Source organism: Pieris brassicae, chromosome 4 (genome assembly GCF_905147105.1).
Source record: "Pieris brassicae chromosome 4, ilPieBrab1.1, whole genome shotgun sequence".
Classification (NCBI taxonomy): domain Eukaryota; kingdom Metazoa; phylum Arthropoda; class Insecta; order Lepidoptera; family Pieridae; genus Pieris; species Pieris brassicae.
Genome location: NC_059668.1, coordinates 2,459,848 through 2,481,640, shown reverse-complemented (window position 1 = coordinate 2,481,640; position 21,793 = coordinate 2,459,848). Strand labels below are relative to the sequence as shown.

General features: G+C 32.5%; 2 protein-coding genes and 2 non-coding genes across 6 annotated transcripts; 3 read left to right on the top strand and 1 right to left on the bottom strand.

Moving 5' to 3' along the window:
• The first annotated feature begins 2,131 nt into the window (after nucleotides 1–2,131).
• LOC123708653 (vacuolar protein sorting-associated protein 16 homolog) lies at nucleotides 2,132–12,745 on the top strand. The gene is made up of 15 exons (XM_045659467.1): nucleotides 2,132–2,351; nucleotides 2,425–2,614; nucleotides 2,795–2,941; nucleotides 3,452–3,578; nucleotides 3,853–3,989; nucleotides 4,372–4,547; nucleotides 5,408–5,654; nucleotides 6,683–6,939; nucleotides 7,691–7,829; nucleotides 8,016–8,150; nucleotides 8,788–8,949; nucleotides 9,905–10,124; nucleotides 10,747–10,924; nucleotides 11,220–11,420; nucleotides 12,469–12,745. The coding sequence occupies exons 1-15, from the start codon at nucleotides 2,302–2,304 to the stop codon at nucleotides 12,611–12,613; spliced, it is 2,511 nt and encodes an 836-aa protein (XP_045515423.1). The 5' UTR covers nucleotides 2,132–2,301; the 3' UTR covers nucleotides 12,614–12,745.
• LOC123709145 lies at nucleotides 7,513–7,631 on the top strand. Its single transcript, XR_006753690.1, has one exon. It is a non-coding gene; the product is annotated as a 5S ribosomal RNA (ribosomal RNA).
• LOC123709155 lies at nucleotides 8,545–8,663 on the top strand. The gene has a single exon (XR_006753699.1). It is a non-coding gene; the product is annotated as a 5S ribosomal RNA (ribosomal RNA).
• Nucleotides 12,746–13,316: 571 nt separating the features above from the next.
• On the bottom strand, nucleotides 13,317–21,739 carry LOC123708594 (juxtaposed with another zinc finger protein 1). Of its 3 annotated transcripts, XM_045659383.1 has the most exons (6): nucleotides 21,635–21,739; nucleotides 21,104–21,289; nucleotides 18,624–18,732; nucleotides 18,036–18,182; nucleotides 17,125–17,218; nucleotides 16,760–16,900 (listed from the first exon to the last, which is right to left on the bottom strand). In XM_045659383.1, exons 1-6 carry the CDS (start codon nucleotides 21,732–21,734, stop codon nucleotides 16,841–16,843), a joined length of 696 nt encoding a protein of 231 aa, XP_045515339.1. In that variant the 5' UTR covers nucleotides 21,735–21,739; the 3' UTR covers nucleotides 16,760–16,840. The 3 variants fall into 3 exon arrangements, with proteins under 3 accessions (XP_045515337.1, XP_045515338.1, XP_045515339.1); XM_045659381.1 differs by lacking the exon at nucleotides 17,125–17,218 and having other exon boundaries at nucleotides 13,317–16,900; XM_045659382.1 differs by lacking the exon at nucleotides 17,125–17,218 and having other exon boundaries at nucleotides 13,317–16,900; nucleotides 21,104–21,202.
• Between the last annotated feature and the right edge of the window lie 54 nt (nucleotides 21,740–21,793).

Sequence of the window (21,793 nt, the reverse complement as noted above, 5' to 3'; positions counted from 1 at the left end):
AATGACGCAACGCTTGCTTTGCAATCGTAGTAGTTGTAGTCACGGGTTTACAGGCAAGTATATTTAAATGATTTACAACAGGGTTTGTTATTCAAGCGAGACCTTGTAAAAACCACTTTTTATATAGTTTATGGAGCTATTTATCGACCTCAGACAGGGCTACAACCTTAGAAAATTCTTGCTCATTATAATATCTATTTATATTCCCATCTATAATAAATACAAATCACGTATCTTACCATTCAACTAATATTGTTAATAGCATACCGAATTTGTTGAGTGTTGACACACAATGCATAACTAATAGGTTAAGTTTAATAACTATTGCCTCGGTCGGGAGTTAGTTTAACATGATGTCGGTATAGGCCCTAAACGTATAACAAACTTAAATGTAGTTTTAGAAACCATTTAAAAGACCGGCAACTCGCAAGCCCTCTGGCATTGAGAGTGTGAATCGGTGGTGATATCACTTATCATTAGGTGAGTCTCCTGCGCATTTGCACCCTGTTCTATAAAAATAAATATTTTTTTTATCACTATAAGAAAGTGTTATGTGTGTTATATAAATATCATAATCAGATAGAAGTTATAGAAGTATACAAAATTACGATAACAAATAGCTAATAAGATTGTATGATTGTGTGTATGTAAGATTGTAAGGACGGCTAAATAAACAGTACGAAAATTTACCTAAAATACCATTTGCAGACATAACATAATATATTATTACACCAGACCTTAACTGCTGTAACCTTAAAGGTCTGGCAGTCACGTTTCTGTTTCTGTTCCGTCATAACTTCTAATAGGCAACTAGTATATCAACCTTCTCTGCCTCACACACGCCGTCGACTTTTTGTGTGTAAGACATGCCGGTTCCCTCACGATGTTTCCTTCACCGTACAAGCGAGTGAAATACGCACATATACAGAATGTCCATCAGTGCACAGCCGGTTATCGAACCTAGAACCTAACGGATGAAAGAAGCACGTTGAAAGCACAAGGCAATAAATTTTGATAAACTGGAAAAGTCGGTTTATTACGTATTCATTTTATTAACACAAATATAGAACTTGTAAACCACGAAATAAATTTAAAACCTCCCTTAAGTCAAACTGGCCATGAATGTATCGTAAATATATTATTATACATTAATTATTTAGAAACTTCACCTCAATAACAAAACGTTTATCGTACGTCGGGTAAAAAAAAGGTCCAAATGACTTTGTAATGAATTAACCAAGCTATAAAGCAAGTTCCTATAAAGGGTCAGCTTTTTGAGAATAATAAGCTAAATATAATAAAAATAAGCACAAGTAATTTCTAACAATCGTATGAAATTAGAACTATTTCCATCAAATAATTATAAAAGCAGCAGCGACGTGTGTAGGTTATTATAGAAATCTTACTTAATCTGCTAATCATCACTACTTAAATAGAAAATATAAGTGATATCTCGTTTTCAAAACTGGACGTGCAAGTCAACATCAAAAGAAATCGTAAAGCAAACCTTGGTAGGGACATATTTCATGTTTGGGTGGAAAGCTGCATTACGAGGTTCAATTTCCTACGGTTAAGTTTTTATTAGAAAGTGAAACCGTTAAAATGGTAATTAAAATGGCGGAACACATAACTTCTTCAGATTTGATTCTGCAAGATTTTATAACTCAATTTAAATAGCCTAATTCAATCATTAGATATGTATTGGAGCCATAAAACCATTTGGTTTTTTTTTTTAACACAGGCTAAGAATACGACGCTTGGCTCTTATTTTTAACAAAAAGAGTGAGAAATCTCTATTCTTTAGGTTTTATAAGTTGAATTACTTTTTTGGCTTAAAGGTCTCGTTACCAGGCCATAAAATTATTAAAATTAATTATTATAAGTTGAAAATATAATATGTAAAATATATGTAAAACGGCAATTAAATAAATTCTTATTAACTAAATTTATACTGTTTATATACATATAATGTTCTTGACCAAATTACAATAGAAAAAAACAGCACCTTAATTTAACAAATATTCAAAAACACTCTAGGTTTTTGTATTATATTCGTGATATTAAAAGATTTTTTAACCTGTGGTAGAGCTGTCAAGTATTAATGTCAAATTCTTGTTTGTGTTGTTTTTGTTATTATTATGTGAATAAAGTGAAGTTATATTATGTGTAGGTAATCTGAGAAATTGCCTGTATTAGATTCAAACAAAGTTGTATATTTATATAAAACGTGTAAAGTGGGGTTTTGTTATGTTTATTCTATTTTAATTACTTTGAGATTTTTGTCCTACAAAAAAGTGTACCATGTCGGCCCTCCTAACTGCTGATTGGTTTCAATTAGATTCCTACTATAGGTAATTGTTACTCTATCATGTTATTAAAATTATAAGGTAGATCAAATATGTGAGTATGCTTGTTTCTTTATAGGAAATTCGACCTGTATAATATGCTATGGTCCATGGACGAAGGTCTTGATAACATGATAGTGAGCGGAGCAGCCTATGGAGGCCCTATAGCTGTTGTTAGAGACAGAAAACAATTTGTAAGAGTTGCGACTACTGCAAAGCCTATAATAACAATCTACAATGGAGTTGGTAACATAATATCTAAGATTTTGGTATGTATTGTTAAAAATACATATATATTATTTTATTTTACTGTAAATATTTGTTTTATAGGTTTGAAAGAAAGAACAATATATATTTTAACTACCTTGCCATTAAGAATTTTATAATTACCATACCTTAGTGTATATATAAGTATATATTACTTAGTAGTATTTTTTACTTGGTTTTAGTGGAACAGTGGTGCTCTTGTGCATATGGGATGGTCAGATGCAGAACAGCTCTTATGTGTACAGGAGAGTGGTGATGTACTCATATATGACATGTTTGGTGCCTACCAAAAAACATTTAGTATGGGACAAGAAGTGAGAGATACAAAGGTACAATACTACAACAAAGTTATACATTATACTCATTATTATTATTTCTTTATATTCTAAATCAGTTTGCTTATTATGTAAAGATTATTCCGTTACTAGTCATAATATAATGTTAATAAGAACTGTATAATGTACAGGGAAACTGTTTGAATCATGTGTAAATATGTGAATTATCTAATCAATGAGTATTATTTTACAGGATATTTGATAATGTGTAATGACTCTCTTTCACTGTTTAATTATGTTGCTTTGTTTGTATCAACACTATGTAAAAGTCAGTATAAACCAATTATTGTAGAAACTGAGATGTTTATAATTTTACTTGTATGTAGTAATCTATATCTGTTTTTTTATGAGCTATTCTTGAACCTGTAAACCTATAAATAATACAATAAACCTAAGACTTAAAAAATAAAACTTGGAATTTATTTAATGTATATTATATTGTAAACACAAAGTATGTATTGTTATGAAATATTTTAGTTTTATTAATTGTTCCAACACTTTTAGGTGTGTAAGGCTCAATTGTTCCCAAACCCACATGGAATTGGTCTTGCGATCATCACCACTACTAACAGAATGTTCTTGGTCAGCAATGTATCTGATCCGAAAGTCCGATCTTTGCCTGACTTACCAAGTAAGTTACATAATTGTTTGTTTACCTAACATCAATTAAGTTGGAACAGCAAAAATCTTAAAAAGTGAAACAATCAATAAGTAATATATACAGAATACTGTAATACTTAAGAAGTTTCATCTTAACGGTATGTTTTTTTATCTTGGCTAATAACATAAACACAAAATAATACTACATAACTATCATATTCGGTTAGTTGTACTGTAGTATCATGCATCACCGCTGAAGTTATTTCTTCCTTCTCTATCTTTAAATCACTATAAATTATTTTCAGGGCCAAATCTTACAATCAGTTGTTGGTGTGTGTTGAGTTCTGGTCAGCGTTCATCTTCACAAATAAGTATCCTAATCTGTCGAGATAAAGAGGTATTTAAATGCCAATTAGGAGAAACTAGAGCTATTTTGAATATGGTAAGTCAACAAATTACCAGAATATACAAGTACGGTTTGAAACAATATTTTGAACTTATGTTGTGTAGGTACTTATGTAACCAAATTGGGTTGTACAAACCACATTTAATGCCACATTATTTTAAAATAAAAGCAACTACCAAGGGTCACAACATAGAAGCTCTGTATATAAACGGCAACTATTTAGGGACTTCTGATAAGTACTTAACTTATGTATTGTGAAACAGGAAATTATTATTTTCTTTCTCATTAAATTAATCCTATCCCTTATCTTATTTATTTTAAGGAAATGGTAGGATAAGTATCATTTTTGATCTCTTTAAAAAGGTTTTAGGTTCGCCTTTTATGTGCTCCTTGAAAAATTCTTACTTTGTTGTTACAGAAGGCAGAATTCAGAAATCCCTATACACAAGTATTATCTATAGTGCCGTCTCAAAATGGACGACATGTTGCCTTATTTACAGACTCTGGCTTCCTATGGATTGGTTCGGCCGATTTCAAGAATAAATATTGCGAAATTGATACCGGATATATTAAACAACCTAAAGAATTAGTATGGTAAGTTGCATGCAGTCTTGTCCCTTAATTCTCAGAATTAATAGCTATCTCTTACTCACAAAATAAATCACCTGTCTCTTATCAGCATAGACATAATTTGAATGAACTTCGAATTGAAATTGAACGTCTTTGTTTTGACTGATTTATATTTTTTAATATAGTTATAAGATAACAACAGGTGGGATTATTTTCAAGGGGTACATACCGTGAAATAAACATATTTCTGTGACTTCCATCCTTTATTTTCATTTCAAGTTTTGAGCAATAGAGATGTAAAGAAATTTCGAGTTAGGGAGCGTTCAAGTATTATGTAACGAATTTTGTGAGGTTTCTCTTGTGAAACGGGGCGGGGATTGAATTACGCGTTATTGTTAATGTTATTTTCTTCGAATTTCCAGCACTTTATACCACATAATGGTAACTTTTAGCCTTTAGGTATAAACAGTCACTGGGTGGTCATTAAACGTTTCACTATTGGGTACAGAAAAAGTTACGGCGCGTTTCATGTGGGAGGTCAAGAATCTCCGAAAATTGCGTGACGTAATACTTGTATGCTCCCTTAGGTATGATAAATTCGTGTCGTTGAAATATTGGTAAATAATAACGATGTAGTACATAAGTTAACAAATTATTAAATAATAACTCAGATTATATAAAATCAATCTCATATTCATTAAAAGAAAAAGCCATTTGTACTGCAGCCCGGACAGCCTCTTTATACAGCACTGCTTCCTGGCATGGTTTCAAAGCAAAAAAGTCCTTTTTTTCTATAGCACCTCCTTAATAAATTGTTACTAACATTAATTAATATCATTGTCTGCTAAATAATATGTATTATTATATTTAAACCAAAATTTCAGGTGTGGTTCCCAAGCAATAATCGGACATTGGGATGACACAATGTGTATATACGGGTTCAACGCTCAGAATATCACATACCCATACGACGGACCATTCCATTTGATTCAGGAAATGGATTGTGTCAGAGTGATATCGGAGTTTACTCATGAACTGATACAAAAGGTCCCAATCGTGGTAGACAAGATATTTAGGATCAATAGTACGGCGCCCGGTTCGTATTTGGTTGAGGCATCTAAACAGTTTCAGGTAAGAATATATTGTTACGAAGACGGGTCGACTGCAATGTTTCTAGATTTTTCCACTAGTTAGAGAACTTTTCAGGAGGCTGTAATATGATTTCTGACCGATTCAGGAGAGGGTCAATCACATATTAGAAAATTATAATTTCCCTTATAATAATAGACAAGAAGGTGATCAGCCTCCTGTGCCTGACACACACCGTCTTTTTCAGGAAAACCGGTTTCTTCTCGATATTTTCTTTCACCGTTCGAGCGTATGTTAAATGCTCCCATAGGAAGAAAGTCCATTGACGGGGATCGAACCTACGACCTCAGGGATGAGGGTGGCACGTTGAAGCCACTAAGCCAACTCTAATCTTTAATTAAAGAGCTTTAATTAAATAACCAAATATTTTTTACTCAAAACAGCAGCTGATTCTCCCTTTGATGTATAGTACAGATACCGGCAAAGTTCTTGAGCATTAAACAAGGGAGGTGGGGGAAAGTTTGCGCATCATACACAGCACGGGACACAACTGATTTACCGATCACGCGATCGACACGTCGCTCTCCCGCCGCCCCCCTCTCAGTCATACCCAAAAATCGCTTCTGCGCAGGCAAGGACATATGTTCAACATGTTTGCCGGTACATGTATACCGTTGTGTGTTTGAGAGGAGCCTTAAATAGGGTTATATTTGGTGGTTTTTCTTTTCTTGAGTAGAATGCCTGGCGAACCCCGAGGGCCCATCTTAAGGGCGTGTGAAGGGCTGAAGTGTTTTTAGTGGGTGGGGTCTTGCTACCCCTCTGAATAGCAGAAGGATTTGAGTGTAGACCCAGCCCCACAGTCTCCGCGTCAAGCGTCATCCTTGGCGCGGGCCTGCGCAAGCGCATTTTCGCCTCGTACGACAACAAAAAAATTGTGTTTTTCTTTGGGGTTTTAGGAAGGCCAGAATGTGAAATAAGGAAAACATCATTTATCTGACAATTAAAGAAAAATACTTGCTGAATTTCAAAATTAAATTTGATATAGTTGATTTTAATTTAATTTTAAACAGAAACGCAGCCACCGCGCAGACGAATACATACGACTGGTGAAACCAGATTTATCCAGTGCGGTACAAGATTGCATTGATGCAGCGGCCTTTGAATTCGACACTGATGTACAGAAAATGCTTATACGGGCAGCTCAGTTCGGGAAAGGTTTCCTTCTAGAACCAGCATTGACAGAGCACTACGTCAAGACCTGCAGATGGCTCCGGGTCCTCAATGCAGTACGAGATACAAGAGTTGCAATACCGCTGACCTATTTGCAGTATCCTTTATGTTTTTCGGATTTATTAAAGTGAAACTTCTTTATCGGCATTGTTAAAAAATATTACCGTCACATTTTTCGGTTACACGTCACATTTTTCTGTTACGCGCCTTCTTTTTCTTGACCACGGTTGATTCGAAGCCATTAATAACAAAAATATATAATTACGATAACAATGATTGTAATAATTCTATTAAAATTAATGAAATTCTATAATAATCTAAGTAATAAGGTAAAATGAAATAATTGTATTATTTGTATTCATGTCTATGATAATAAAAGCCTTTTGTTAAACTTTATGTAACCAATTTCTGCAAAGTTGCGTATAGTAAGGAAAGTTGCGAAAAATATGGTCATAAAGAAGTTTCACTTATGTGTTCTGTGTTAGAACAACAGCCTTTACACATGGTTTACATAGTGCTGCTCAACTATACTTACCCCTTATTATTCAAGCTAAAGCGGGCCAGTTGCACATTCAATTCCTCTTTTGTCTCTTTCTGTAAAATTGTGTTTACGCTATGATGAAGTGACAGAGTACTTTAGAATCTAATTAAATGTTTCGTATTCTCAATCGCCAACGTCCATACCACGTTGAATACACCGGTTCTCGTCCGATCACCGAAGTTAAGCAACATCGGGCGCGGTCAGTACTTGGATGGGTGACCGCCTGGGAACACCGCGTGATGTTGGCTTTTTGCCTTTTTTATGATTATTGTTTACTGTTAGATGTTTTCCTTACAACTTAACTAAGAGTTCAAAATCTTGGCGAGAGAGTTTTACTGGATCGACTAATATGGCGACGATTGCATTGTCTCGCGGGACACATTGCTTCTTACCTTCAATTGAAAGACGGGCAAACACGTGTGCTGTCACATTGGGCCTGTTACAAGGTATCTTAATTAGTAGTTATTTTGTTTTTTTTTTTATACATTTCCAAAATAAACTTCAACTTCTTGGATAGTTTTCTAATGTTCTCTTTGACATGGCTTTCTTCCGACTTGTTACAGATCTGATGACAAATTATTAATAAAATGTTTAAGGAATCTTTTAATAACTAATGTAAACCATAATTGTAGGTGACCCAACCCCATTTGGACAACGAAAGTGCAGCAAGGGAAATAGGTGAAAAATTAAGAAATATACCAGGTATTTCGTATTCTACGATTGCTATGAAGGCCGCTGAAAAGGGACGGAAAGCTCTAGCTATTAAAGTGAGTATCAGAGAATATAAAGGCAATAGTAGGTCCAGCTTAAATAATTTGCATATCTTTAAACGTTAATAATAAATAATATAATCAATTGTAGTATGTTTCACAAGTTACCGTTAACAAAGCTAATAACGCCAAAAGGTCGTCGTCTTCTTGGTCTTAGATGTTCTGTTTTTCTCACGATGTTTTCGTACGTCATAACTTTGAAATAATACCACACATAGATAAAGTCAACCCTATCTTATTAAATAGCCTGGTCATCGGAACATAACGTGAATTTCAACTAATTTGTTGCCAACGTTTTTTCTTTTGTCTCATTCTGTCAAATTGTGTTTATGCTATGATGAAAAGTGACAGAGTACTTTAGAATATGATTAAATGTTTCGTATTCTTTGTTGCCAACGTTCATACCACGTTGAATACACCGGTTCTCGTCCGATCACCGAAGTTAAGCAACCTCGGGCGCGGTCAGTACTTGGATGGGTGACCGCCTGGGAACACCGTGTGATGTTGGCTTTTTATATTTTTTTTTATTGATATTTCAATACTGTACCAATTTACACTTAAGATAGAACGCGCTATCTATAACAAAATATATTTAATTTTCGAGTTCTACTTAACGCAGCTGTATTTTTTCCAGATCTTAGAATACGAAACTCATAGTAAACTTCAAGTCCCCCTTCTTCTATCGTTAGAAGAAGGAGTAATAGCACTATTGAAGGCCACAGCAAGCGGCGATACGGATTTGGTATATATTGTCCTATTGCATCTTAAAGAGAAAATGGGTAAACACGAATTTGAGGTAATTTTCATTATTATTACACGTTGGAATAAGAATTGTATGGATTTAAATGCGAATTTATTACATTATTTTACGTCAGCGACTGCCTGTTTAACCTTCAGAGAAGTTAATCAAATTTTATTGCTCCTAATTTCCTATTAATGATAAACATCCTTCATACCTGCCAGTCTTACGTAAACTCTACTCGCCATAATCTTTGTCAATGTACAATTGTCGAATACACGAAAAGTACTAAATATCCAGGAATAATATGATATTTGATCAAATTTTTTCGACGTCTTAGTAATTTTCTTCCTGTATGGGGAGTAAAAGCTGTAGTTTCACTGTTTAATTTGGAATGTGCACAAAGAGCTTCTTAAAGTTGTATGGCAGACCGATAGATGATGATAGATTTAGATACCCCACAGTCAAATTCTTCATAGAAACAAAAACCAATTCAGTAAAAAATCTATTAGCTACATAGCGTTCTGTTTTAAATATCGCAAACTCTATGGACTATTAAATCCAGACACATCTAAGAACAGACGTTTTTTATTCCTGATGCCAAAACGAAAGAGTGTTTGGCGAACGCTTCTTTGCATTAGGGTGCCCCTTCCATTATTATAAAATCTCTCAATCTATGGATTCTGAGATAGTCAAACTACCCACAAAACGTATGATGCTTACTACATATTTTGAGGATCCAAAAACTAACACAGACACAGTGCATGCTTATAACAACTCTCAGCCACAATCTGAAATATAAAATGTATTGAACCATTCACGCATACTTAAGCTCTGATATGACTTTTGTTTGATTGACACAAAACTAATTTTTCTTTATAAATTTTTTTTAAACATGCACCATGTACCATGGAATCTAATTACCCACAACACAGGGGGCGTTAAATCAATTTTGTCTCAACGTATTTCCGTAATGAATAAAGTTTTATTATTATTAATTTTGCCGTTTCAGCTCACTATCAGAAGCTTGCCCCTCGCTCATGCGCTGTACATAAAGTACTGTGCGGGTCACAATCGCGAGGCATTAAGGCAAGTGTACGTTCAAGAAGATGACTTTCACGGTCAAGCGAGCACACACATCCGAGACGCGATAGACCAAACTAACCCTGGCAGTATTGAGGCATCGCTTATTTCGGCCAGAGAGTGCTATAAGAAAGGCAAGAATGATCTTGGTAAGTGCAGCTCCAAAGGAAATTGAAACCAATATAAAATAAATCAAGACTACGTTTACAAATTGCCGTATTTATTCTCCATAAACGTATAAATTCATTAATGGACATGGCGTATAACTTTCTTGATTGGTAAACTGATACGGAGGCCAATACCTGATCACCTAAAGGTGATTCAATGGTGGGCGGCTTGAACTAAAATCTAAACGCAGCGTTTTATAAAGAATATTAACCTTTTTTATTTCATACAAAGGGGATCTAGGATCGGAAATATAAAGCCATACATTTTTTTTTAAATACCCTCAATAAAGTAACGGAGTGGTATTATTATTTAAAATAAGTATCAAAGCAATTAGTAATAAAATGAGGTCTAGGGTAAGACATGGCGTCCATCCTTAGATCCGCCACTTGGACAATTAATATGAATCCTTTGGGTATCTTTGAATAAATATACAAAACAGGTAGGGTACCTGTTTATACTTTCACTTAGTTTAATATTTTTCATTCGTAAATGTTCGAACCTTTTTGTATATATTATGCATTCCATATTTAGCTATATTAAGCATTACGAAATAAATATATTGACGTAATTTCTACCATGTATATAGCTAATCTTTTTACTTAGGCGCGTCTGTATGCGAAGACGCCCGTAAGCTTTGCAAGCAGCAATCGAGTCTTCAGGAAACTTACGGATCCAGCTTCGTCGGTCTCTCTCTACATGACACTGTTGGGAAGTTACTCAAGGAGGGGGAGGTGAAGTTAGCGGAAAAACTCCGCTCTGAGTACAAGATGCCGGACAGAAGGTCTAATTTTGCATTAATACTGGAATTATAAACTTAAAATTCAATTTGATGTTTGAATTTTTCATATGCAAATCTTATTTAAACTTTATTTTCTGAAGTGGTGTTATCGCGATAAGTGTGTCCGATAATTCCTCTTGACCAGCTTTGATATTCTCTATATTACGGTTAAATATTTTATTTCTCAATAAGAACATTATAACATTCACTTACATGAGAAATATACTAACAAACTAATAAATTATGCTAAAGTAATATTTCATAATATTTTTTTATTTATACTAAATTTTTATTTTAGATATTGGTGGCTCAGAATACTGACGTTGGCCGAAAAGGACGAATGGGACGACTTAGAGAAGTTCTCGAAGGCCAAAAAGTCGCCAATCGGCTACGAGCCCTTTGTTGACGCGTGTCTCTCGCGAGGGCAAAAAGACGAGGCATTAAAATACTTGCCTCGCTGTAGGGATGATATTAAAGTTAAATACTACGTGAAGGCTGAGTAAGTGATACGTTTGTATTTTAATCGATTTAACCGACTTCAAAAATGGAGCTAATCGTTAATAGTTTAACATGTATTTATAATACGTAATATTTTAGTATGATCTTCTATTAAAGCACGCGTGCTAAATTTCGTGTTTGTTTGCCCACAAACTTCTCATAGTATCGTTATCGATCGATTATTTTAAATCAATTATATCCAACTAGTCCCAAGTTTTATCAAAATCAATTCAATAGTTTTTGAGATATGGATTCTTACTCCCCATCGTGTGAACCCAGATTAATAATGTTCATACATACAGATTTTTAGTCGTTTAATAATAATAATCAATGGCGCTACAACCTGTTTTAGGTCTGGGCCTCAGATTTCTGTATCTGTTTCATGATCATTTGTTAATCGAATAGGCAAGTAGGTGATCAGCCTTCTGTGCCTGACACACAGCGTCGACACTTATATGCACTTATTTAGTTCAAAATACTCCCAAAGACCTCTGACGTTTACAATACATATATTTATTTTTACTATTCTATATTAACTTTTCGAGTTTACAGTTGTAAATTTAAATCTTCTAAGAGCAGACTGTTGGCTGATAATTTATTATAATTACGTTTACCTAATAATAATAAAAGTCTTTTATTTCCGATACTTTTTATTTAAATAAATTCATTCCTAGGCATCTGTGTGTCCTTTTTTGGAAAGGGCCCACTCCAAATCCCGCCATCTTAGTCTGTACCACCGATTCTCTTAAACTGGTCTATTCATCTTCTAAATGTCTTCTTATTTTGCGTTCACAGTACCAGTACAGTGCAGTTAATATGTTGATGCTCCACTTTTCTGTTACTCTTACTATTTGCCCCGCCTATTTCCACTTAGGTTAATATATTTTCATGGTGACATCTTCTAGTTATTCTACTATTATACATAATTAAGATAATTATGTATTATTTATTTTATCTATTCCTGTCTTTCTTATCATACAACATTCCATCAGTGTTTTTGTATGCTACGCTACCTAAGTACGGGTAAATAAATAAAAAATATATTTCAGGTTTTATGAAGAAGCTGCCCAAGTAGCCTTTGAACAGAAAGACGAAAGCGCCCTCTTCTTTGTTCAGAATAAATGTCCGCTTCGAGAAGCTACGAAACACGAGAAAATATCCGCGCTTTTAGAACAATTGGCAGCTAGAAAATAAGAACTGTAATCCAATTAATCCTATTTATGCAATTATATGTTAATACTTTGACATATTTATTATCAAATGTAATATAAAGATGTAACTCTATACATTCGAAATAGATAAAGAATGTAAGCATAAAAAGTTAAATTGTCTTTTATTTTATTTTTGTAAGCTGTGGAAATCTGTAACCATTGCACCTTCCAGATCTCCTCAATCAAACTATAACTTCTTTCATTTCGAGTGCATTTCAGCATCAGTTGCAAGAGGCTCTCATAATCTTATAAAAATAATTTAATACATAACGTTTTTATCTTTGAAATAAGTTCTTTCACCCAAGCAACATACTTCTCAAAAAATCAATTCAACCTCAAAAAATATTTTTGTATACTTTTTAAGTCTGTGTAGGCTAGCCTAACATTTTATCTTCTATGGATATTCCTCAAAGACTCGAACTTATTTCAAGAAAATTTAATCTACCCACCCTAGGCGAAAATCACTTAACTATGACAAAACCATTACTTTTTGCTTGTACTCTCAACTTTATTTACTTTTCACTAAATATATAAATTGTCATATTGTGAATGAGGCACATTTATAATTCGTATATAAATGGCGTGAAATTAGGCTGTAAATAAATAAACATTTTATGAAGGATATTTCAGTTATTTTCTTTATTATTTCAGTATATGAAGATATTTTTTTATCAATAAAACAAATATAATTGCAGTATGAGTTTATTAATCAAAACATGTAAGTCGTTAAAGTATGAAAACGTACATAAACAGCGTTAAACATCTCAAATTTGGTCGATCTGACCTGTAATCTCAAAAAAACATAACTTATTTAACTTTGTATGAGACATATACAATAACCCTTAAAGTCTTCTTAAGCCACATACCAAAACCGTTTAATTTAGATAATAAATAAATTAAAAACGGGTTTCCTATGACAAGACGTCATCAAAGCAAATCAATTGAACTTTCATTAAAAAACAAATTTTAAATAAAACTTTTACATGCTAATAACTATGGTAAAATAATAAATAATTAAACTAAAACGTACTTTTATATAAACCATTAATGAACCTATTGAATTTGTGTTGTTTGACATATTTGAACGAATAACTCAATTAATGCTTTAATTATGATCTGTCAAAGTCATATGAGCGTAAGACAAAGAGGGCGAGTATCACAAATATTATATTCAATTGATCCATAAGCTCTTTCCGACCAAAATGCTACAAAATAAAAAGCAAAAGATGCCATAGATAAAAGTATTCTGATATGACAAGCTCAAAGTAATGTAGTTTTTTACAACTTTATATTGCGATAGTAGATAATGCCTGGTGCCAAATATTTTAAAACTAATATAAAATTTCGCCAAAGATAAATAAAACCAATATTGCGTCTCATTTAAATATTTCTTTACGTACAATATACAATTGTTAATAATTTTAGACAGTCTTGCGGCACAGCTATTGAGAATCAGTAACTCATCAAATCAGATTTTTCACAACCTTAAAAGGCAAATAAATTATACAAATATTATAACGAAACATAGAACTTGTTTTATTTATTGTTGACTTTGGTATACAAGTATCTCAGAAATACTATAAAAAGACTAGATATAAACAAGATATTGAAGAAATTCAAGTAAAGTTATGGCCGGACATAATTTAAACCTTTTTAACAATCCTCTCGAATTTTTTGTACACACAGTGACACCACGATGACGTCACAGTTAAATTATTTAGAAGCGGAAAAAAATAAAAGTTTTATTGTAACTAATGCTTTAAATAAGTTTATATACGAATCTGTGGCATAAGTAAAATACTATATCGAGGCTTCCATTTTAATATAATTATTATCTATGTATCATATACATAAAATCCGACCAAAAGAGGTAATTCTAGACTTCAGTACTGCTTGGCCAAAATAATTACGGCCAAGCTCTTTTGGTCTGGCTTTTGTGTATCTGATGTTTTCTTTAATATAATATAATAAATAATTAAATGAGCCTTTTCAATGTCTTTGTCTTACAACTAACACAAACGAAATGAAAGGCAACACCGAATCCGAATCCCATCCGGTACAACGGGGTTGCCATAAAAAAAAAACTATCAGTCTTAATGATAAAGATAATGACTAAATGGTAACGAATAATACCAATTATAAAGTGAGAATTTAAAAATCAGATGCACACACAAAATAGATATCCTTTCACTTTCATAAGCAACTTCTATATATTACCACAGCCTCATGAGTGGCCGATCTTTAATAAAACTAAGATTAATCTGTAGTGGTTAAAATTTATATAAAATTGCTACTCTCATATACAGGACAAGTAGGTACAACAAATAAATACCATCTTTGGACTGAAGGACAAATAATTCCAAGACTTGAAACTATGTTTCTTCTACTATGAAGACAGATCTATCTGAAACTATGTTTACGATAGCACCTTAACATTCCAAAACTCTTATGTCAGCTTTTAAAACTGGCACCCAACTCTGCCATCTGTGACGGTTATAAAGCCACTTATATACTTGAATTGACTGGATATAATTATGAAAAAATAATAGAAGGACGATGTGCCCCAATTTAAATTTGAGCCACAATTATACTTTATAGATTTGCAATATCAAAGCGACCAGCAAAAACCGATGAATACCCCTTCTAAACTTTATCTATTCTGTGGTTAGTATTGCCATTATCCTATAACTAATTTATATAAAAACGCGCCTAAACTTCAGCTATTCGTAACTGATAAGATTAAAACTTTATTAACATAGCAGAGTAAGGCCCAGTGCTGGGAATTTCGATAAAATATTTCGAGGTAAACATAGAACAGCGTCGAAAATAAAAAAAAGGCACGAATCACATCAATATTAAAACTAAGTATAAGAAGTCTGATCTTAGGGTTATTTGCCTTAGTTATGAAAAAAAACTAGTCACAAGTGTAAAAAACTATAGTTGACCTGCAACTTTGGAAACAAATATTTTAATGAAAATAGCTGCTTTTCACAACACCTTTAAAACCTAAAATAAATAATTTTTACCACACTAAAATGTCTAATATCACACATACGTTAAAATTGAGATTTCAAACTACCCACGAATATTTCACACAAAAGAACAGACTTCATTTCTAAACACCAAATAGTTCAGCCTTATTCACTATTTTATAAATACTTAGGTATACACATACGCTTACAAGCTTTTTTTATGGTTTTTCTATAATTATTATCACATTTAAGAGTATATCTATAATCCTAGATGATATTTAAGATCAAATGCCATTTTTTCCTTTTTTTTTCTTTTTTTCAAACATTACATGTTAAGTTCTAAAGCTGACGCATCTATCAAAATTAGGACGTTTAATGGCAACGACAATTTTGATCAAAGGTCAGTATACGTTATTACTTAAATGAATTTAAAGCATTTTACACGAAAAATATTAAGTACACAATGGCACAAAGGGATATTTTTGTGTTTTTTTTTGTATAATCTTTTTTCTATAATATCGCGCTATTTTGGAAATATATGTTCGGCAATTTTTTAGCCCATATTAAAGATATTGTTTAAAAACAGCGCGACTATACAGAATATTTTGACTATACATTTTGTACCCTGTTAATTAATGGTAATGGATGTGAATTTTAGTTAGTTCTTACACATCGAATGGTATATATAGTACAATACTTCCGCCGATACAAATTTAAGCAAACAAAAAACCTAAATAAAAAAAATTAAACTATTAACCTAGACAAATGACCGCAGTCTATATTTTAGCTGGCAACAATCACAAAGCCAGTAATGCCAACTAAATAAAATGTGATTTGGTCGTATTTTAGGAACTGTTATAGTAAAAAACTAACCCCGGCGTTCATTAGTCAAAGCGATTTCATTAAAAGAATCTTGAGAGGTGACCGTCACTTTCGGCTGAGGTTTCCTCTCAAACTTAATTTTTTCCGCATTTGGTGTCAGCAGAACCGAATGCCGTATGTGGTTGTGGTTGATAATATTCAAATTTGTTAAATTCTGTTTCGGAATCGTGAATGAGGGTAGATCTTTTGTTTTAATACTGTCGTAGATGCGTACTAATTTGTTTGTATCTATGGTATCTATGATATTAAGTTGTCTTTGGGCAGGTGAGGCTGTGACAACTAAGCCCGGCATTTTGACGTGAACTCTGTCATTGGCTGAGGTAGAAGGACTCACGTGATGGCATATGGAGTGGGTTTTAAGGCCTTGCGCCGTTTTGTAGCTTTTGCCGCAGTGGCATTTGTACGCCTTTCTTACCCTGAAAATTGCAATATATAAAATTATAATGAAAACCATCATTTATTAAGTAGTTAACGGATACTTAGTGTGTATACTCTATGCCTATATCAAAATATTTGTTTACAATAACTACAAATGCATCTTTTGCAAACTCTCTATAATCATATACTTAGAGAAACTATAAAAAAACGCTAAAAGTACTGATATTCTACTGAATATACTGTATATCATGATCAATAATACCCATTTCTTCCAAAAATATTGTTGAGCCGACAATCGTTTTTTCTGTCCGTGAACTCTGGGTTTATAATGCTCTTGGGGAGGCAAGACTGGATATCTTTTAACAAGTATATTATTAAATGGGTTTTTCTAATATAATTTAAATTTCAAATTATTTTTTTATATAAATAAGCGACGCACACGTAGTATAACCATTTAAATTTGTTAAAGTTCTTTGCTGGTACCACAATTAGAGTAATCTTATTAATAAATTTTGGTAAAATATATATTATGTCTGCAAGTTAACCATACTAATTTAATAACTATTAAAGGGATATAATAAAAAAAATAAGGTGACAACGCCCGAAATGATATTTTATTTTAAATACAGTAATATGTTGCGGGTAGCTGATAAAACATAAGAACAAACGAATGGTGATTGCCGTGTATTTGACATTCTGGTCGTCTGTACCTCCTGGCGCCTTTGTTCAGATTTAGTTCAGTTATAATTGAGGAATTATGTAGTTGTAGACTACCTATTTGTTGATCTTTTTATAAATAAAGTAAAGGATTTACACATTTGTTTCATAATTTATCCATAATATCGTGCCCAACGTCAGAGGTAAAATAATAAAAACTATAAACTATTTGTTTTCATATCCCGCTGAATTTCGTATCACCTAGTCAGTATATGACAACCAAATGAAAATGTTTTAATTCTAAAAAGATATTATCCAGCCAAAAACAGTTGTTATTGGAAAATAGAATTTGTAGTTTTTCAGTCATTTTCTTTCCTTATTATTTACGTTTCCCTCCGTTTAAACCTTCCTTAAACTTCGAATCTCGAGTTTTAGCGAGACAATAAACCAGTAATAATTTTTTTATATATTTTAGCAAATACAGGTACTAAATATATACCTATAAGTAATACTCACTTGCCGTCTTTCTTATGTCCATTTTTGGAGTGATATTTGATACCATTGACGTTCTTGTACCGTTTCTTGCATCCCGGTACTGGGCATGCAAATGGCTTTTCTTGCGCGGCCGGACCTAGCGCACCAGAGCTTGCACTTGCGTTCATCCTGAGAAAAATATTTTCTTAAGTAACATGCATCAATATCCAGATGCATTTATCAATATAATTCAAATGTATCAATAATGTAAGAAATTCGCGTTTAGATCTGTTAATTTAATGTGTAGTAAAACGCGTACACCTAGAAATTGATAGCTTTTCAACATTTTCTTTCTTACATTCAACTTTCAAGTATAAAAATTAATCAATCTATACTTTTATTATAGATGATTTATAATGTTTTGTATTTAAACAACTTTCAATAGATTGATTTCATGAGAATGCTCCATAACCCTTAAGTATAGGCTATATTGATTTTTAAATTAAACACTCTACTCTACGACGCTAGGTCATACCTCTAATTACAAATAATTGTTAACCTTTTTTATTAGGTTTCTAAGAAATTACAAATATTTCAGCACACAGAGGAAATTACAATGTAATAACTCACTTCACTCCATACTGTAGAATGTACTCAGAGCTGTACTCTTCAACGTTGGTCCAGGAATCGTTGCTATCTTCAGACGGACTCATTACCTCCTCGTCATCCATTTCGCTACCTTTAAACATAGTTAATGTTATATTTCTCCCCTTATATACTCACAACATCATTCATAACCTATTGCATATTATATTTACATAAATTTAAGCAACTAAAGATCCTGTAGATCTCTTAAAATCGTACTTCAAGTCGTTCATTAAGAGGAACATCTAATAAATTATCTAAATAAATTGACAATCCAACCTAGACCTAAGAGTTTTGATTTCTGCTTCCTAATATCATCGTTGATCGAGCATAGCCTAGCTGGTTTCAGGCTTCAAATCTCGTAGAAAATAAATTTAAAGGTTTTAACATCCACGCGCCTCTGACGTAAATGTCAACACGGCTTTGAGCGTGTCAGTCTCCCACACTTACGTAGTACAATAAAATAGGCTGGAAATAATCATAATGCAACTATATTGATTAATATAGATAATTTTAATTGACTCTAAATTCAGTTATACGTATAAATCTATAGCGAATTATACAATCACTACAATGACGTCATACACTGAATCGCGCTAATAAATTTATTCCGAATCTAAGAATATATAAAGTTTATCGACCTTCGCCACTGGGCTCCTTTAAGCCGGAGGACCTCAAAAGCATAATTTTAAATATTCACGCACTGTGAATTTATTTGGTTTTGGGTCAGGTATTTTTAGGTATTATCGTTACTTAGTTGTGATAGATATTCAGCAAATTCAGCCAAATTCATAATTATATACAAAATCGCCAATCTAGTATTAAATTGTCATCATGTGTTAAATGAAACATTACAATATAATCGATATTTTTTTTACATTTATAAAATTCCAATAATAATAAATTAATTAACATAAATCGCCAAAGTCAATTTATAGTTAATCTGGAAACAGCCCCCACATTATTAAAGTATTTTATTTTAGAAAAATTCAGCCTTCTGTGCTAATTAAAGATAAACGTGTTAAGCGCTTCTTAAAACGGTGAAAATCTGACCGCATTTAATCAAGCGTTATGTAGGTCTCAGATACACATGCAAGTTTTCAATTGAAATTATTATCTCTATTGTTAAAGCCTGCGAAACTTAATATTACAGCGCCGTTGGAGTAAATAACACGTTCTTGAGTTTGATTTTTTCGTAAGAACAGTTTCTTTGTACAAAACAAGCACATTCACATGTATACTGCCTTATCAAACCAAAATTGGGGCTAATGAAACTTCACTATACCACTATTAAGGCACCTCAAGAAAGAACCAGTTTCACCTGCATGTATACGATATTATTTGTAAAGATGACACTCGCGAATGATATCTTTTAATTATTTTAACTTGAGTAAATTTCGACGTTTCTTCTATTCAGGGTCCTAATGTATTATAATAGTAATATAAATAAAATTATAACTGCACTAAGACATGACGTACCTAAGTTGCTTAAAATTAATGGATATTAAATGAAGAATTGAGGCTAATTGTTGTAATTTCATAATGAAGAAGTTATAATGTCTTTTAAAAACTGTTTTATTGGCTGATATAACCATTCATTAGGTGTATGTAATTTGCGTTTAACACATATTTTAATTGATTTATAAATTAATCTGCAAACATAAAAATAATAAACCGTGAAAAGTTTCGTGTTTAGATGAATTAAAAAATACCTCAGTCTGCATAATTATTTTCTGGAGTCTTATCTCGGAAAATATAAGACTGTCACGATTTAATTAAAAATATCATTATCAGTTGGATCGATACATGGATATAAAAATTTAAAAAGTAGAAAATTACGAATGAAATTATAACTAACTAATAAAATTGTCCAAACTTCTAGTTTAGTGATGATGGAACAAAGCAATATACATCAAGTGATAAAAAGAGGTTATGCAGTTATCGGATGTCAAAGATTTGGTACTACATTTTAAAAAACTACGGAAGAATATAAAAAAGTGAGGTAACTAATAATAGTGAGCTAATTTATAGGAATAGCGGAGTTAATATATAAAAATATATCGTTTAATTCTACCTAGTCTAGTAAATGTATTAATTTAAAACAAATGGGCATGAACATGGGACTGAAACGGTTATTAAGTCTAAGAATTCGTTTTCTCAAACATAAATCAAGTTGAAACTGAAAAATAAGAACTGTAAAATTTTATACAGCTGGGTGTGTTCAATAGAACACATTTTGTAAAATGTAATAGTTGTATTCAAAATTTTGGTGAAATCAAAAAAGGAAAACAAACCCTTATCCGAAAGGCTTAAAGCCAAATCTTCTGTGACGCTGATAATAAGTCAGCCCTAAAATAAATATCCAATAATGAAGTTTTATATTTTTTTGTTTTTGTAAACACCCCAAATAAACTAAATAAAATAAAACAACGTACATACTGAATTAACGATCTAAGAGCAATAACCTGTTGGTGTACTGCTGCGCACTGATGGTGTCTTTGGTGCTGAGAGGAGGCGCTTGCGGGCTTCCGCCACCGGCGTCATTTGAAACTCCCGGCGCGAAGCTTCCGTGAAAAATTTTAAAACGTAACTTAATGGAATGCATGACGGCTGAGAAGCTTCTTTTTGCTCCACAACTGCAGGATCGTAATCTAAAAATCAATCTCAATTATAAAATGTGAGGAAAATCTAGAAGCTAAGAAATAAATAAACATGTCAGCTGTTTTCTGTTTACAATTGATACTTAATATAAATACTTTAATTAAAGTCGCCTACGGTTCCGGCAGGTGAGTTGAACTTTATAACTAATAATGAGTTTATAAATAAAGTTTCTAAAATAAATCTTTACATTTTCCCGCAATTCAAATGTATGCATTATTGTTATGTTGGTACCATTGACGTATTGATAAGACGTATCAAGGGAGGGGTCACCATATACATTAAAGCAAAGAAATCTTATTTAGACCAAGACATTATAGTAATTAAATAATATTTACCGATATGAACATCTTCGATATGCTCTATTAGGTCTGCCAGGCGTGGAAATGTAATGCCACAGCCGTTGAATTTACAGATGTTAATCATGAAGACGGCCATGTCGAATTGAGTTGATTGTACACTAGTCAAATTCACTCTTGTATTCATAAATATTTTCT

Bases quoted from the DNA above. Each gene is read 5' to 3' on its own strand.
- LOC123708594 (XM_045659381.1), bottom strand. From the start codon at position 21,734: ATGGCCGTCTTCATGATTAACATCTGTAAATTCAACGGCTGTGGCATT. The intron at 18,733-21,103 runs GTTATTGCTCTT...CTATGTTTAAAG, and splicing joins GCGCAGCAGTACACCAACAG to GTAGCGAAATGGATGACGAG. The intron at 16,901-18,035 runs GTGAGTATTACT...TGCAATTTTCAG, and splicing joins GGACATAAGAAAGACGGCAA to GGTAAGAAAGGCGTACAAAT.
- LOC123708653 (XM_045659467.1), top strand. From the start codon at position 2,302: ATGTCGGCCCTCCTAACTGCTGATTGGTTTCAATTAGATTCCTACTAT. The intron at 2,352-2,424 runs GTAATTGTTACT...GTTTCTTTATAG, and splicing joins CAATTAGATTCCTACTATAG to GAAATTCGACCTGTATAATA. The intron at 5,655-6,682 runs GTAAGAATATAT...AATTTTAAACAG, and splicing joins AGGCATCTAAACAGTTTCAG to AAACGCAGCCACCGCGCAGA.